Here is a 15,175-nt window from a genome sequence, read left to right as displayed (position 1 = left end):
ACATATCTATTGTGTGCATGCGGTTTATTTGATGTACATGCAGACCAGATAACTGCACTCAAATTAAGCACGGAATTTCACTTTGCATATCTAATGGCATTGAAAATCAGGCTCACTGTGTGGAGGTTGCCATATAAGATACAAAAATAACAACTAACCTTTTAATAAACATATAGGTATATCACAAAGTATGCTTAATTACTATTATAATATATATATTGCCTTTCATCCCTAAGCTTCCTAAAGTGCTTTAGAAACAAAGGACCTGATCCTGTAGTACTTACTCAGTAAAAACTCTTTACTAAAGTCAGTTAGATCCTAGGTTCTACTATATCTACTTCATGCCAGTGCTGGCTTCAGGCTTACTAATGCTGTGGTCTGAGCATGGTAGTTCAAGATGAAATTCTGATAATGCTCATGTGGGCAGACTAAATTAAAACGGTCCTTTCCTTCCACCACTCCAACTTTGACATTTGAATTCCATAATGGTATGAACATGGCTCAGTATTTTTTCTATCCCTGTATAAACACCCCTATTTTTAGCTCTCATGTTATAATGTCCTCATCTCATCATCCTGAAAGATCAGATTTATTGGATATCACAATTTAAACCTCCACTCCCTTCCTCTACAAATTTAGCTAAGAATCACAAACCCTTTAAATTAGGCAATGCATGCATGGTGACTTCCATTTGCATTGATACAAGAACATCTGATCTGACTTCTTTATTTTGTTTATGGGTTTATAGGTTTATGGGGCAAGGAATGAGGGGGAACACTTGCAGATGAAAGATTCCAGCTGACTTTTGAAGTCATCCCAAATAGGCAGCATTCGGCTGTCCAAATGACTTTGCCACATGTTCTCAGTGACCTCCATGGGTAGAGCTAGTGCCAGAAGGACCAACACCATGGTGGACTGAAGGGGAGAGGACTGAGCATTTGATGCAATATGCCACAATGGGTTGCCATCTTTAATGAGAGCAAAATATGGCTTTTGGGGCCTCATTTTATACTGAAACGCTTTCCCTATTTTCATTTTAGTTTATTTGTAACTCATTTGCTTTCAGTGGGAGTAGTTGTGGTGAATATTTTAAACACTTCATATTTAAATGTAATATTTTTGTTGGCTTTTTGATTTTGACGGGTCTGTGCAATTCCTATGTTTATATTCATGTTTATATCTTTCACTAGCAACTTTTGCCTCAGGGAGAAAATTCTAGTGCCAAAACACCACAAATTCTTGGATAAATTTTCAAAAATACATAAGGGACTCAGGAGCCTCAGTCCCAGGCTCATAAGTGGCTAAGTCAATTTTGAAAATGGGACTTAGACTCCTAAGCCAATTTAGCCAACTTTGAAAATTTGACACCTTGTCTTCATATCCTATATCTGCCATATAGAAACTAAAATGTTGAGATCAGATCTGATGGTATTTTGACTAAATATATAACCCCTTGAAGAATTAAAGGCAGTGAGAAAAACACAGATATAAACTCTAATATCTACAGGCGGGTTTGTTTCCTGTGGAACCTGCATGTTCAGTCCTGTAAATTATTTCCTTTACCTTGTTTAAAACACATGTATTTTTCTGTAATGGTACAACCCCCCACACCTTCAAGTAGTGATATTACAATGTTTGGGATGATTAGATATTGCAGTTATGGGGCAGATAGATTCTAGAATATACTTGAGTATTTATTTTATGGGTTCTTTGTGCCTTGTTCTTCCTCTTGTTTTATTCCATTCTTATTCACTTCTCATCACCTCTGTGCCCTGCAGTCCACCCTTGGGATGACGTATTTATTACAGGGAGGTGGAGCTGCCATAAGTCTCAGTTCACCGGGTGATGAAGTCCTACAGCAAAGTAGGTTTTGTCAGGTACATCAGTCCACAGGGTGATAGGGTAGTGCAGGGAGGGAGGGATTGCTATACAGCTCAGCCCTTGGGGTGACAGGGTTTGCAAAAGGCTTCTGTCCTCAGGGCAATGGGGGGAGGGAGGTGGAGTTTATAATGGGCCTGAGCCTTGAGGGTGTGGGTGATACAACGAGGTGGGGTTTGCAGTGAGCTGAAACCCTCAGGGCATTACTGGGAGGTGAGGTTTGCAGTGGCCAGAGCCCTCGGGGCATATAGTGAGACGGGGTTGGCAGTGAGTGTTACTTGCTCCCCAGGTTTTCCCCAAGCAGTTGTATATCTTACTGGTTTCAGGGCTTTTGCCCCCTTCCCCTCCCCCATTTAACAATGGAGTTTTGCCCAGGAACGTGCCCCCTGCTCGTTCTGATCCATACAGGACAACAGAGAACCAGCAGTTACAGAGCGCTGCCATATTCAAACATGGCTGCTCAAGGAGTACCTGCTTTCTTCAGTCCAAGATGGCCGTCCTGCTGGCAGCTAGCAGATGCGTGCCCCAATCCAAGATGGCCACCAAGCAGGGACGAGTGCCCACCACAAAGATGACTGTCGGAGTGGCACCTTCGTGCCCCTACCAAAAATGGCGGCCGCCCCTCCTTGCATCTCATGACGTCGCCAGGAAGAGACTTGTAAAGCCGGCGGGGGCGAGGCCTCCGCCTGAGGAGACGCGAGGGAGGCGGGGCAGGAGGTGTGTCCTCCCCCAAACCGGAAGTGCCGCGCTGCCTCCCTCCAGCTGGTTGTCATTTCGCTCAGCGGCTCTGTCCTGGGGAGACGGGACTCGGCAGCGGCCGGGCGGGGAGGGAGGTACCGGCTGCGGCAGCGAGCAGGAGGCGGCCGGGGACAAGAGATTCCGTAATATCCAGACTCGCCGATTACTGAAACGCCTCCCGACTCCTCGGAGCCGGTCTCGCGCCCCCCTCCCCCCGCGATAATCGATTGTTTTACATGAAGGGTAAGGGCAATCGCCTGCAGCTGCGAGGACGCGAAGCGAGGAAAGGACGCTTCGGAGCCGCCGCCGCAGGACCCCACCCCCCTGGTGACTCCAGCGGTCTCCCTCCCCTGCAGTATTAATCGATCGTGACCCTGTCCCGTAATCTGCGGGCGATTTGGGAGAGCCGGTTAAACACCTTCCATGGGGGAGAGAGGAGCCCGGCCCCTCGCCGCCTGCACCATCCCCTCCCCGCTGGAGGCGGCTGCTCTCCTGAGGTAAAATCCCTCCTGCCTTCCCAGACGCCAGGACTTGTGAGAGGGGGGGCGGTGAGGGAGTACCCCATAGAGAACAGGGGCCTGGCGAGCTTAGCCTCCCTCCACCGGCCTCTTGTCCCCTGCCGCATGCCGTGTCCCTGAGGTAAAATCCACCCTCCCTTGCAGACAAGGGCTCCCACAGCTGAAGGAAGCCTACCTAGCTCAGTAAAAGGAGGCGAGCCCAGTACCAGAAACCACCCTTCCAGAAGCAGCAGCAAGACACCACCCTCACCCTCCTCCTGCACAAGTCATTGCCTGCTGTACCCCCTCCCCCGAATGCAGATTTCTAAGATGAAACTCTTCTTCGGACAGCCAGGACTCATCTGAAGGACACACAAATATCTGATCGTAAATAGGAGGCCAGCCTGGCAAGCTCAGAAACCCAACCCAACAGGAGCAGCATCAAGAATCCACCCTTCTCCTGCACAGCTCACTTCCTTCTCATCTCCAGAATACTGACTTTCTGAGATAAAAATCTTACCCCTTCAATAAGCCAAGACTTCTCTAAAGGACACATACAAAATAGTATTTATTATTATTATTTATTATTAGAATACACAATAAAGGCTTCCCTAGCAGCAGCAGGGGAAAAAAGCCTCCTGCACAATTCACTCCCCCACTGAATGCTAAAATCCTGAGGTAAAATCTTCCCATATCCACAGCAAGGACTCTTGAACAGGAAACAAATATATATTAGATTATATAGAATTTATTAAATTATTCCAGACTTAAATTTCTTTCTTTTCTTTTTTCTTTTATTGCAGCCAAGAGGTGGAGGGACCAGGCGTCATTGTTTCTCTTTTCCTCTTAACTCATTTATGGCCGAGTCAAGGCTGCTGAGGAGGAAAAAAACAGGATAGTTAAAATCTCTTTATATTTGTCCCCAGAAGATTTTTCTCTTATTGATGTGCATTTCCTTTAGGAAAAGGAAGCCTCTTATTTTGCTAACCAAAGATTTATTTTTCTTTTCTTTCTAACCAGAGAAAGGAAACAAACATAAATTGACACATCTTAAATATTTAAAGAGATTTATCTTTGAAAGAACCAGAACTTATATCCAAATCAGAAATATCTAAGGAGTGTGTGGAGGAAGAAACTGGAATATCTAGATTAAAACAAGATATTTGCTAGTTCCTCTTTGGTGGAGGAGGAGAGAAACACTAAACATTGTTGTTGTTTTTTTACAGGAGAAAATCAAATCTTAAATATAATAAATGGGGGATTACGGGTTTGGAGTGTTAGTGCAAAACAACACTGGCAATAAGTCAGCTTTTCCAGTGAGATTTCACCCACATCTGCAGCCTCCACACCATCATCAAAATGCAGCCCCCAGCCCTGCTGCTTTTATAAATAATAACACAGCTGCCAATGGCAGTAGTGCTGGGTCAGCTTGGCTCTTTCCTGCTCCAGCTGCCCATAACATTCAGGATGAGATTCTGGGGTCAGAAAAATCTAAAACTCAGCAACAGGAAAAGCAAGAGTCTCTAGAAAAACAGCAGCTTTCCCCTAGTCAAAGTCAGGAAGCAGGCATGCTGCCTGAACCTGAGAAAGCTAAATCTGAGGAAAATCAGGGAGACAATTCTTCAGAGAATGGCAACGGGAAAGAGAAAATAAGAATAGAATCACCAGTGTTAACAGGATTTGATTATCAAGAGGCTTCAGGGCTAGGTACTTCAACTCAGCCCTTAACATCCACTGCATCTTCTCTGACTGGTTTTAGTAACTGGTCAGCAGCTATAGCTCCTTCTTCTTCTACAATAATCAATGAAGATGCCAGTTTTTTTCACCAGGGAGGGGTCCCTGCTGCCTCAGCTAATAATGGTGCTCTGCTATTTCAGAATTTTCCACATCATGTCAGCCCTGGCTTTGGAGGTAGCTTTTCCCCTCAGATTGGACCCCTCTCTCAACACCACCCTCATCACCCCCATTTTCAGCATCATCACAATCAGCATCAGCAACAAAGAAGATCGCCTGCAAGCCCTCATCCACCTCCATTTACACATAGAAATGCTGCTTTTAATCAACTGCCTCATTTGGCTAATAATCTTAACAAACCACCTTCTCCATGGAGCAGCTACCAAAGCCCATCACCTACACCATCTTCTTCATGGAGCCCCGGTGGCGGTGGATATGGTGGGTGGGGAGGGTCCCAAGGGCGAGACCACCGCAGGGGACTGAATGGAGGGATAACACCCCTGAACTCCATCTCACCCCTGAAGAAGAATTTTGCAAGTAATCATATCCAGTTGCAGAAGTATGCTAGGCCTAGCTCAGCCTTTGCTCCGAAATCTTGGATGGAAGATAGTTTGAACAGAGCCGACAACATATTTCCTTTTCAGGTGAGAGTCTACTCTGCTAATATAAATAGAAAAAATGATTTAATTTTTATAGAAACAATAAGGTTGGGGATTTTTTGCGCAATATACTTCAATTCTCACACTTGCATGATTGAAAATGAATTTGAATTGAAATAAAGTGAACATGTCTAACTTGTAATTCACCCTGTGACATTTCAGTCTTCGTGATCTCTGAGCTGTGAATCATGTATTTTTTTCAATAGTGCTTGTCAGATAAATATCTATTTATAGCCCAGTGGGACATCTATTAAAGTTCAGTTCCATCGTGGTAATTAACATTACACACAGTAAGCAATAACAATTGGTGAACAAATGTTTCTGCTTTTTAAAAATGTAACACAAAAAGGAGTGAAGAAATGAAATATTGCTTGACTTTAACATTTAAAGATTTTAACTATTTGGAAATGATATTGCACTGTATGTTGAGAACAAGCATTCAGTAATCCTTAAATCTGTCTCTGCCTTATGTTGTAAAGTAGTTCATGGATTTGCATTGTGACATGACTTGAATATTTTTGTTGATTAGTAATTTCATTGTACAGAAAAAAAAATCTGATTTTTTTTTCAGTGAACTGCATAACATTTTTTTCCACCAGTAGTGGTAACAAATATTGGTTATACAATATTAAATCTTTACTAAAAATAGATCTGGACTAGTCAGTTGTTGGCCTGCACTGTGCTACACCTTATACTGTCAGGAGGCAGGTTTTCTGACACTTCAAATTCATGAGAAACATACCTAGTTTGAGGTTAAAATTAGCTATCTGATGTTGATCCAGATATACAGTGAACATTTGGATGGTAATAGTTTTCTCTCTATCTGACCACTAGTTACAGACCCAGCTTGGTAGCTTTCATATGTTTGAAAAAGACCTCATAAGGTGGATCCAAAACACAAGATTCTTTAATGTCTAGTGGCTTGTTTTTCAGGATCTTCAGACAAGGGCAAAAGTAAAGATTGCAAAATGATTGCAGTATTTCTAGCCATGGTGTAAGAAGCAGGGTGACCTACTTTTAAGTAATTTGGGGCTGGAAGATCAGTAGATTAGAAGAACCTCAGAACATTTGTCATGGTAACTACAACCCCAAAGAGATCTAAATATATTTTATAATGACCTTGTAGAATCAGAGGGAGGACCAATTCATTTCCCCTTGGTAAATTATTCAGTTTGTTTGGTTTACAGGGCCTATGCAGCCTTCTGAAAACAGCAGCAGCTGCTGGTAATACCTTTCATTAAGGATTTCTTTTTACTGCAGAACTACTAGTAGTTTAAACATCAGGTAAAGTCTGCATAACCTTGGAATGCATAACAATAATAGATCTTAATTTTAACAGTTGGAAATAATATAAAGAACTGGTGTCCAGTATACCAAATTCATATGCTCAGACCATTAGCAAAGGGACACAGCTGGAGTTGGTCTTTTTTCAGCCTCACTGCAGCAAGACTTGGCTTGCTGTTTAATTCATTCTGTACCCTGACACGTAGCTGATGTACAGAGTGACAGAATGAGATCAAGTGTGTCCTTGGTGCTGCATTTAAGGCCCAAATGTATACGTACTGATAGAAATGTGCTCCTTTTGGTATCAAGGAAATTAACAAAGCTAAGTGATTCCTGAGTGTGGCTTTTGTATTATGTATTTGTATGTTCTAAATCTTAAAATGTGTCATTTTTATCATGGCTAAATATAATTTCTACATAGCATACTGGTGTCTGTTTACATAAACAGTAAGATGAAGGTATACATGTCAAGACCATGTCTGACACTTCTTCATGCCAGGAAAAGGAAAGTGTTGGAGTGAAATGCTTTCCAGTCTGTTACTATCACTTATGTTCCCTGATGAACAAAAAAAGGACAGGGCAGGGCAGCAAAACAGGACTCCAGAATGCAGATCCAGAAAAGATGTTGATGATTTTCCAGACCATTTTGGGTAACTGCTTTTTATAACTTTTGTGGTGTGAAATCCTTAATACCTTTGTGATCATTTTAAAAAGTGACTTCAGTTCTGAGAACACTGGGGGGAGGGGGAAATTATATAAAATGTGTCCATAGGTTTTTGTTCTGCTGGAGGTAGGGTTCAGATTGTATTCTTGAAGCAAATCAGTCATGAGGATTTTTGCTTATGATGGAATACGTGTATGTAGTTGCACATATATGAAGTGTCCTTGTGGAGGCAATCATGTTTTGTCTGAGACTTTCATTACCGGAATCTTCTTAGATCCATATTTAGCATCCAAAAGCTACCTTTGTTGCTGAAACAGAATGGGGGTATTTGATTAACTGCCTGTTCCTGGTTCCCCCTTTCATTTAACATTTATTTTCTTATTTAAATCTGTTCATGAGTGTTGCCCTCATATTATGAGAATTAGTTTATTTAGAATGCAAGAGTATGGAAGAATGTGGGGTTGTTTTATTTATTTATTTATTTATTTTTTAGGAAAGGTATCTTTACTTAAAAGCTTAGTGAAATACAAAAGTACATATTGGAGCATATCTTGTGGCAGAGATCCTATAGCAGCCATATCTAAATGCTCATTTTTTTTGACAAGTGTTGCATATGTCTGTGTAAATAACTTACATGAACAAATGTTGATTTTAATTGTTTCTGCTTCATGACTCGTAGTGATTTGCCATGAGACAAAAATCCCTAATTTTTGTAGATAAAAGTAGGGATCATTTTCGGTGTTGATTTGCTTGGTATTTTTATACCAGCGAAGGTAGCTCATTCAGTATTGTGGTGGCCATGTACAAATTGGTCTGGTGTTTGTGATGCTTAGTAATTCTATAGTACTGTTTGAGGGTCTCAGAGCATGACTAGGGAGTAGACAAGGTCCTCTTCTTACAGTTGGGGAATCCAAGGCACAGAAGGTGGAGTGACTTGCCCAAAATCAGCTGGCAGAGCAGTAAACAAAACCTAGATTTTTTTACTCCTCATCTTGTGCTTTTACAACCATACAAAGCTTCCTCTCAATTAAAGCAGTTAAATCTGTTTAAAAAATTAACTAATTCCTTATTTTTTTAGCTTTTCAGAATTACACTCTTACAAAAGATCTGTTTCAAAAGAGCAAAGCCACAAGTTGTCATCCTTCTTTGACCTCTCATTTGAAAAGTTGCTAGTTTTCAAAAAAAATAAACTGTGCTCTTGAAAAAGGAAATGGTAGGTTCTTAGTTATAGTAGCCTTCCATAGACATCTTATCAAATGAGCGGGTGGACCTACCTTGTAACGAGGAATTTTCAAAAAAACAATTGCTCCCCATTTTCCTCCCTGCGACACTGAAAGTGTAGTAGCTCCATGGGATGGTGAATTGTCAGTAATTGAACTGCACTGCAGCATTGTCTTCCAGATTGTATAGACTTTCCTCTTGCTACATACTTGCACTTTTAAAAAGACTGGAACACCCTGCTTGTTATGCAATATATAAATCTTGCTTTCATAGGCATTTCCAGGTTTCAAACTCTCATCTTCAAACGTGTGAGGATGTTTGTAGAATCAATTCTTGAAGGCACTAACAAGCTGAGCAATAGTGCTCAGCTTTCTGTAAAAAGTATTCAGACAAATTTCTGCATAGCTTCTTAGACTAGAACATGAAAATAAAAATTCAAATTGCCAGTTTCATAGAATTTTACATTTGTGGGCAGTTCACTGAATTCACTTGCTCAAAATGTTTTTTTTTTTTCCTCCTCAGAGAGAGGCCTCCAGACATTTAACCCCATCCCCGTCTATGGAGGTTCTGTGCTAAGGGGGCTTTCTCTTCCCCAAGGTAGATGTGGAATGTTTGTGAAAACACATAACTACTGTAGTGTAAAATTAAAACTCCCTTCTGTAATGATCTGTTTGTACACAAAAATCCTGACTACATTGATTAGTGTATTAAAACAATCCCATTCATAAAGCATTTTAGAACTAAAAATATTCTCCGTTACATGCATTTGCCAAACTTTCATCATAAGGGAATCTTACTAATGGTCTTTTCTTTGCTCACTTCAGGATTTTGATTTATATTTTCTTATTGTTCTGAAGGAGCCTCTTGAGAGACTGAGAGCTGGCTGTGTAAAATGATGAGGCAACCTGTTATTTTAGGTTAAATACATATATTTGGGTTTTTTAAATACCTGCTCACCCATTTTCTATAACTATATCCACTGCATAGTAACTAGAGTTTTGTATGCCATCCCCCTACTGATTTAGCTATTGGTCTGTGGAATTAAAAGCACTCTAATGTGGTATGACATACACAATTTAAGTACTGTGGAAGTTAACACTGTTCTTGTTTTATAAACTTACTACTGACGTTTGTAGTTAGGCTTCAGCCCTCCTGCATATTTCTGACCTCAGGGATTTTTTAAAAAGTGGGCCTTTGTTAAGAAGCTATTTGAATTATGTTTCCTAAGATTAAAAGAAGAAATCTTATTATTCATTTTGCTTTGAAAATGAATTGCATACACAACAGGGCAGCATAGAGCAGAGAACATCGAGTAGCGTACAGTAGTAGATGTATAAAGAGGTTTATGTACAGCAGAAGTGGGCTCAGGCATGTTGTTTGAAATGTATAGACAGGACAGTAACTCTTCTTAATATTTAAAACTTTCAGTTTGACAGAGCATAAGAGCTTTTGTGGGAGTGAACACTTTTTTGATTTGCTTGAGTTTTCCAGCTTTCATTTTACTCTTCCTGGTGAAGCTATAAAAAATGACTAGGGCAGCATACAGCAACATCCGTTCAGGAAAAACCTGTTTATTCAGTGCCTTGTTAATTCAGCGGTTACTGGATTGGGAGTTGGAAGACACCACTTATGGGGAGGGTTGGGTAGGGTGTATATAGCCGCTGAGTTAAGCTTCATCATTCTACTTCAGAATGAAATAAAAATGTGGAATTCATGTCCAGTGCCTAAGGCTACCAAGACACTTGACTAAGTGTTAGGGACTCCTGGATGTAGAGTTACTAGAAACTATAAAGGCAAACATAAAGAAATAAACAGGATTTGGTTTATAATAGTAAATATTTACTTTATAGCTATGACACCAGTTTTTTAAATTGCGGGAACTAGGACAAGTGTTCAGAAAGCTTCAAATATCCAAAGCACATACAGTGACTAGGAATTAGAGGTGATCTTTCTACAACTATAGTATGCAGCAATTCTGCAAAGGAAAGTTCTCCAAAGAACTAAACAATATATATTGAATAGAATTGATAGTCTCCAATTTTAAAAAAAGGAGTACTTGTGGCACCTCAGAGACTGACAAATTTATTTGAGCATAAGCTTTCGTGAGCTACAGCTCATTTCATCAGATGAGCTGTAGCTCACGAAAGCTTATGCTCAAATAAATGTTAGTCTCTAAGGTGCCACAAGTCCTCTTTTTCTTCTTGCGAATACAGACTAACACGGCTGCTACTCTGAAACCTCCAGTTTTAAAGTATGATATATGCAATTATGCTTGCCCCATAAATACTGCTTAATCATCTTCAATAAATTGCTAAAATCAACAGTTTACTTTGCATCATTATAGATGCCTGACTCTTCAAAGAATTCACATTTTGTAATATTAGGCACAGCCTTTGCTACAAGCAAATTGTCACACCCAGGCAGGCTTTGATTTTATACTGTTTGGCTTTCATAGCATTGGCAGACTATGGTTGCGATTGCCTCATCTTGGGAAACATTGAATAGAAACTCTCAGTTTCTGGAGTCTTAATTGGTCAGGCGATACTGAAGGCATGGGTACAGATTAAATGTAGTTAGGCCTGTACTTCAGTGGTTGAATCCAGATCAACTGTCTGTGAAGCTCAGGAGAATTTAAATCTAAGGTTTTGGTTCAAGTCCATGCTGAACATTCTCTTCCATGCCATCAAGTTTTCATGTTCAACTTCCAGTGCATATAGTATCATAATATGTATAATACATCATTTATCCTAAGTGTTTTTATTCTGGAATGGGTCCCTTTGGACTTGAAGTAGGGAAGAAGATGGATCTTATGGAATCTGAATTGTGTGGTTTCCTACTTATAAGCATCTCCATTTTAAATGTTGTCCTTACATAGCACCTGTCGACCACAGATCCCAAAGTATTTAAAATATTCTTTACAGATCGATGTGGGGAGAACACGGGGCACAGAGGTTAAGTGACTTGTGCAAATTCACATGAGTCAGTGGCAGAGTTGAGACTAGAATCCGGGAGTTCATCTCTCAGTCCTTAGCCACTAGATCATATTATCATGGCTATTGTATGTATTTTGAAATTATTTCTAGGCAACATGAAGGAAACAGACAAGCAATTCCATTTCCTTTTTAGAGTGATTTGGCCAGACCTTTGCATAAAGTTCACTGGTGTAGAATATCAGCTCTATATTAATTGGGTGTGGGCTGCTAAATATTACCTTTATATAGTTAGTCTTCTAAGCAATGCTGTTTTTATATAAATTCCACCATTTCTTACAGCATGTAAATGTTGTTAATATCTTAAAAGCAGCCTCTTGTATTGGAGCTATAATTTGATTCTCATTAGGATCTTGTTTCTCAAAGTCCTTTTTTGCCAAAGGTAAATGTGCTTGCCCTTTGAGCCCTCTTACAAAGCAAAAGGTCAGATACCCTAATACAAACTCCTGAAGTGCAAAGTTCTTCTTCTGATCAACTTAGGTAAGTAATATCAGCCACCAGAAAACTTATTTTGTTATAGCTATATAGACATTTTACTTTCTTTTGGGTGATCATTATCCCTATATCCCTTCTTTCTCATTCATATATTTATTACACACAGATCACTGGTATGACTCCGTTGGGGCCACTGTCACTCAGTGAATTGGGCCATTTAGAAAACACCACGCTGTGGGATGAATCCCCCTCCCCACTGAATGCTTGAAAGAGGGACTGCACTCATTTTTGCTGGGTACAGCATAGTGAAAATTCATATGCTTCACAAAGACCAACTTTTCCCCATATTTGGTTACTGAGTTAAAAATCAGAGCTTAATATTTACATGTTACAGCAGTAATGTTGAAGCAGTATTAAATGTGTAGTCACAGGTCTCTGGCAAGATGGCCACCAGTGCTAGTCTCAAATGTTAATTTTTATCATTTTCAGATAAAGTACGTCTTTGTTTGCTGACCACCATGTAAACTTTTAGAACACTGCACTGAGCAAAACTGGTGCAGTTTCTTTTCTTTTTAAATAATTCAGGATCAAATATCTTACCTGAATAGAGAAATTCTACTAAAAAGAAAAATGTGTTCATGGTGCTTGTCTCTCTTCAGGCCATTGTACTATTATGATGCTTAGCCTTTCAATTTGTTAATGGACCTCTCTGCACAGTGAACCAAATTTGCTGATTTAAACACTGCAAGCTCACTGAAATTGATGAGGTTTCAGGGTAGTCAGTGCAGATTTAGGTCTGTGTTCGGGAATCTGGGAGCCCTGTGGTATCTGTTCTTTTCAGAATAGGCACCATCTAGAATTGATTGACTAAACAAAGTACTGGGATTATCCAGAAGTTCCAAAAAGTAAGTAATTAAATAAAACATTTGCTCTATCCACTTCAGGGATAGATCTGCTTTTCTGGTTTTATGCATTGTTGCTGACATCTGGGTTCAAAGTGCTAGGGGTATTTCTAGGCTAGTCTATCCTACCCAGTGTAAATAGTACATAATACAGGGTGGACAAAATGCTCATAATTATGCAAACTGGTGAATGACATGCTGCGTTTTGAATGTCTTACAGGTGATTGAGAAGCCGTGCTGAAAGGGAATTGCAGTTAAATAGCACTCAGGAAACATGGGTTGCTGTTGTGAGTGTGTCATGGTATAAATAGGGACATAGTCTGCTGAAATTCTGTAATTGGAAAATAGCATCAGATGTCATGAAATAAAGTGTGTACTAGGCTTGCCACCATAGTAACTGAACAACTTAGAAAGATTAGGATAACTAGAATAGACTGTTGGTCTAGCTTCTACTCTTTCACTAATAAGTGGTGCTTTGTGGAAGGGACATGATGCTAAGATGCATTTTAACTTGGTTTGTGGCCTTTTAACAAATGCCCTCAATAGGCAGGGACCCTGAGGAGCAACTTTTTTCAAATGTCCCAGTACCAAGACTTGTGTTTTCCCAGGATTGAGGCTGAGGCAACTCAGCGCCTCAAGCTGACTAGGCCATTAGGCATTCCCTCAGGCCTGAGAAAAAACTTGCTTATCACTTGTATATTGAGAATGCTCTAGAATTGTTTAGAAACCTCATCAAGACATATGACTGAATGTGGCAGATAGGGGCCTCTTGGTATTCAGCATTTTGTATCACCCGGAGTCTTCCATCATCTTGGTGTGTCTGGAACCACGAGAAGGTGGAGAGGATGAGGCTCTGAATGTTTTAGAATGGTCTGCACCCTTCCATTGTGAATGATCCATTAATGGTGGCTACCAATGGGAACACAGCCACATAACTTTATTTGGTAATCAAGATGAGCATGGTTTAGAACTGTAGGTGAAGAACCTTGGGAAACTGAGCTTATAAGACATGGGTATCCTCATTAGAAATTCATGCATCATAAAGGGGGAGAATAAATGGGGCATGTAATTAAAAATGGAACAAGTAGAAAGTGAGCGGGCTCAGGGAAAATTTCCATTAAAAAATCTAGTTGTCCCTTTGAGGGAATTTCCAGTTTATTCCACCTTTCTTCTCCCTTATATATGTTTAAATACTGCCTCTATTCTGAATGCCAAACACTGCCCCCTCCACCTCACATCCAACTGATGAATGCTAATCCCTCTCTGTGACATTCATTAATATAACTTAATCTCAGCACAACACTAAAAATTTAGGGGAGAGAAGTTATTTTGGGGCCGACCCTACAGTTTGTTGGCAGCATTGCATACAAAATAACATACAGAGGCTGCCTGGCAGTATTCTTCCCATTAAATGTTTGCCAGATACCTGAGATGTCTCTGACAGCGTGGCAGCTGAAGGGTCTGCAAGCTTCTGAAATCCCATGCTCCCCCTGTTGTGAGATAGGAGCAGTGGCAGACGCATACAAGTTGAAAGAAAAGGAGGACTTGTGGCACCTTAGAGACTAACCAATTTATTTGAGCATGAGCTTTCGGCTCACGAAAGCTCATGCTCAAATAAATTGGTTAGTCTCTAAGGTGCCACAAGTCCTCCTTTTCTTTTTGCGAATACAGACTAACACGGCTGTTCCTCTGAAACCTGGCATACAAGTTGGAGTTTCCAGCTGCTTCAATATTGGTGAGGCTGAGTTCTAGATCTATTGCTAACAAGAGATTCAAAGCACAAAATAAGGTACAGAACAGAAAGAAATACGTAGTGAGAAATGTTGAGAGATTGGAAAGTGCTACAATATCATTAAAAACCATCCCCCCCCCCCAATAAAATAAAATAAAATAAACAGTCCTGAATGGAAGCAATACAGATACTGAAAATTTAGGGATAATGTCTGTCTTTATTCATTTCTGACTTGCATGGATTATACCTATTCCCATTAAAGTCAATTAAGATAAGGAACACTTTTTTACCTATGTAAACTATTCAAATTGATTTCATTGAAATTTAAGGCTTATCTACACTTACAGTGCTGCAGTGGCACAGCTGCACCAGTGCAGCTGCACTGCTGTAGTGCTTAGTGAAGACGCTATCTATGTCGATGGGAAAGCTTTTCCTGTTGGA

At 40.3% G+C, this 15,175-nt stretch overlaps 1 protein-coding gene across 5 annotated transcripts in view; it reads left to right on the top strand.

Annotated features, from left to right (window-relative positions):
* CPEB4 (cytoplasmic polyadenylation element binding protein 4) overlaps positions 1–15,175 on the top strand; it is a 185,787-nt gene that overhangs the window by 126,264 nt on the left and 44,348 nt on the right. The window contains exons 1-2 of one of the 5 annotated variants that reach the window (XM_073355773.1): positions 2,644–3,113; positions 3,917–5,491. The exons of 1 other annotated variant lie outside the window; for it this stretch is intronic. In XM_073355773.1, coding sequence (XP_073211874.1) covers positions 4,367–5,491 — 1,125 coding nt within the window. In that variant the 5' untranslated portion in view covers positions 2,644–3,113; positions 3,917–4,366. Of the gene's footprint in view, positions 1–2,643; positions 5,492–15,175 lie in introns of those variants that run through there. 3 more of the 5 variants (XM_073355772.1, XM_073355774.1, XM_073355776.1) reach the window with 3 other exon arrangements.

Source organism: Lepidochelys kempii, chromosome 8 (genome assembly GCF_965140265.1).
Source record: "Lepidochelys kempii isolate rLepKem1 chromosome 8, rLepKem1.hap2, whole genome shotgun sequence".
Taxonomy (NCBI): Eukaryota; Metazoa; Chordata; order Testudines; family Cheloniidae; genus Lepidochelys; species Lepidochelys kempii.
Note: the sequence above shows the minus strand (reverse complement) of the source record. Positions and strands in the feature narration are given on the sequence as shown.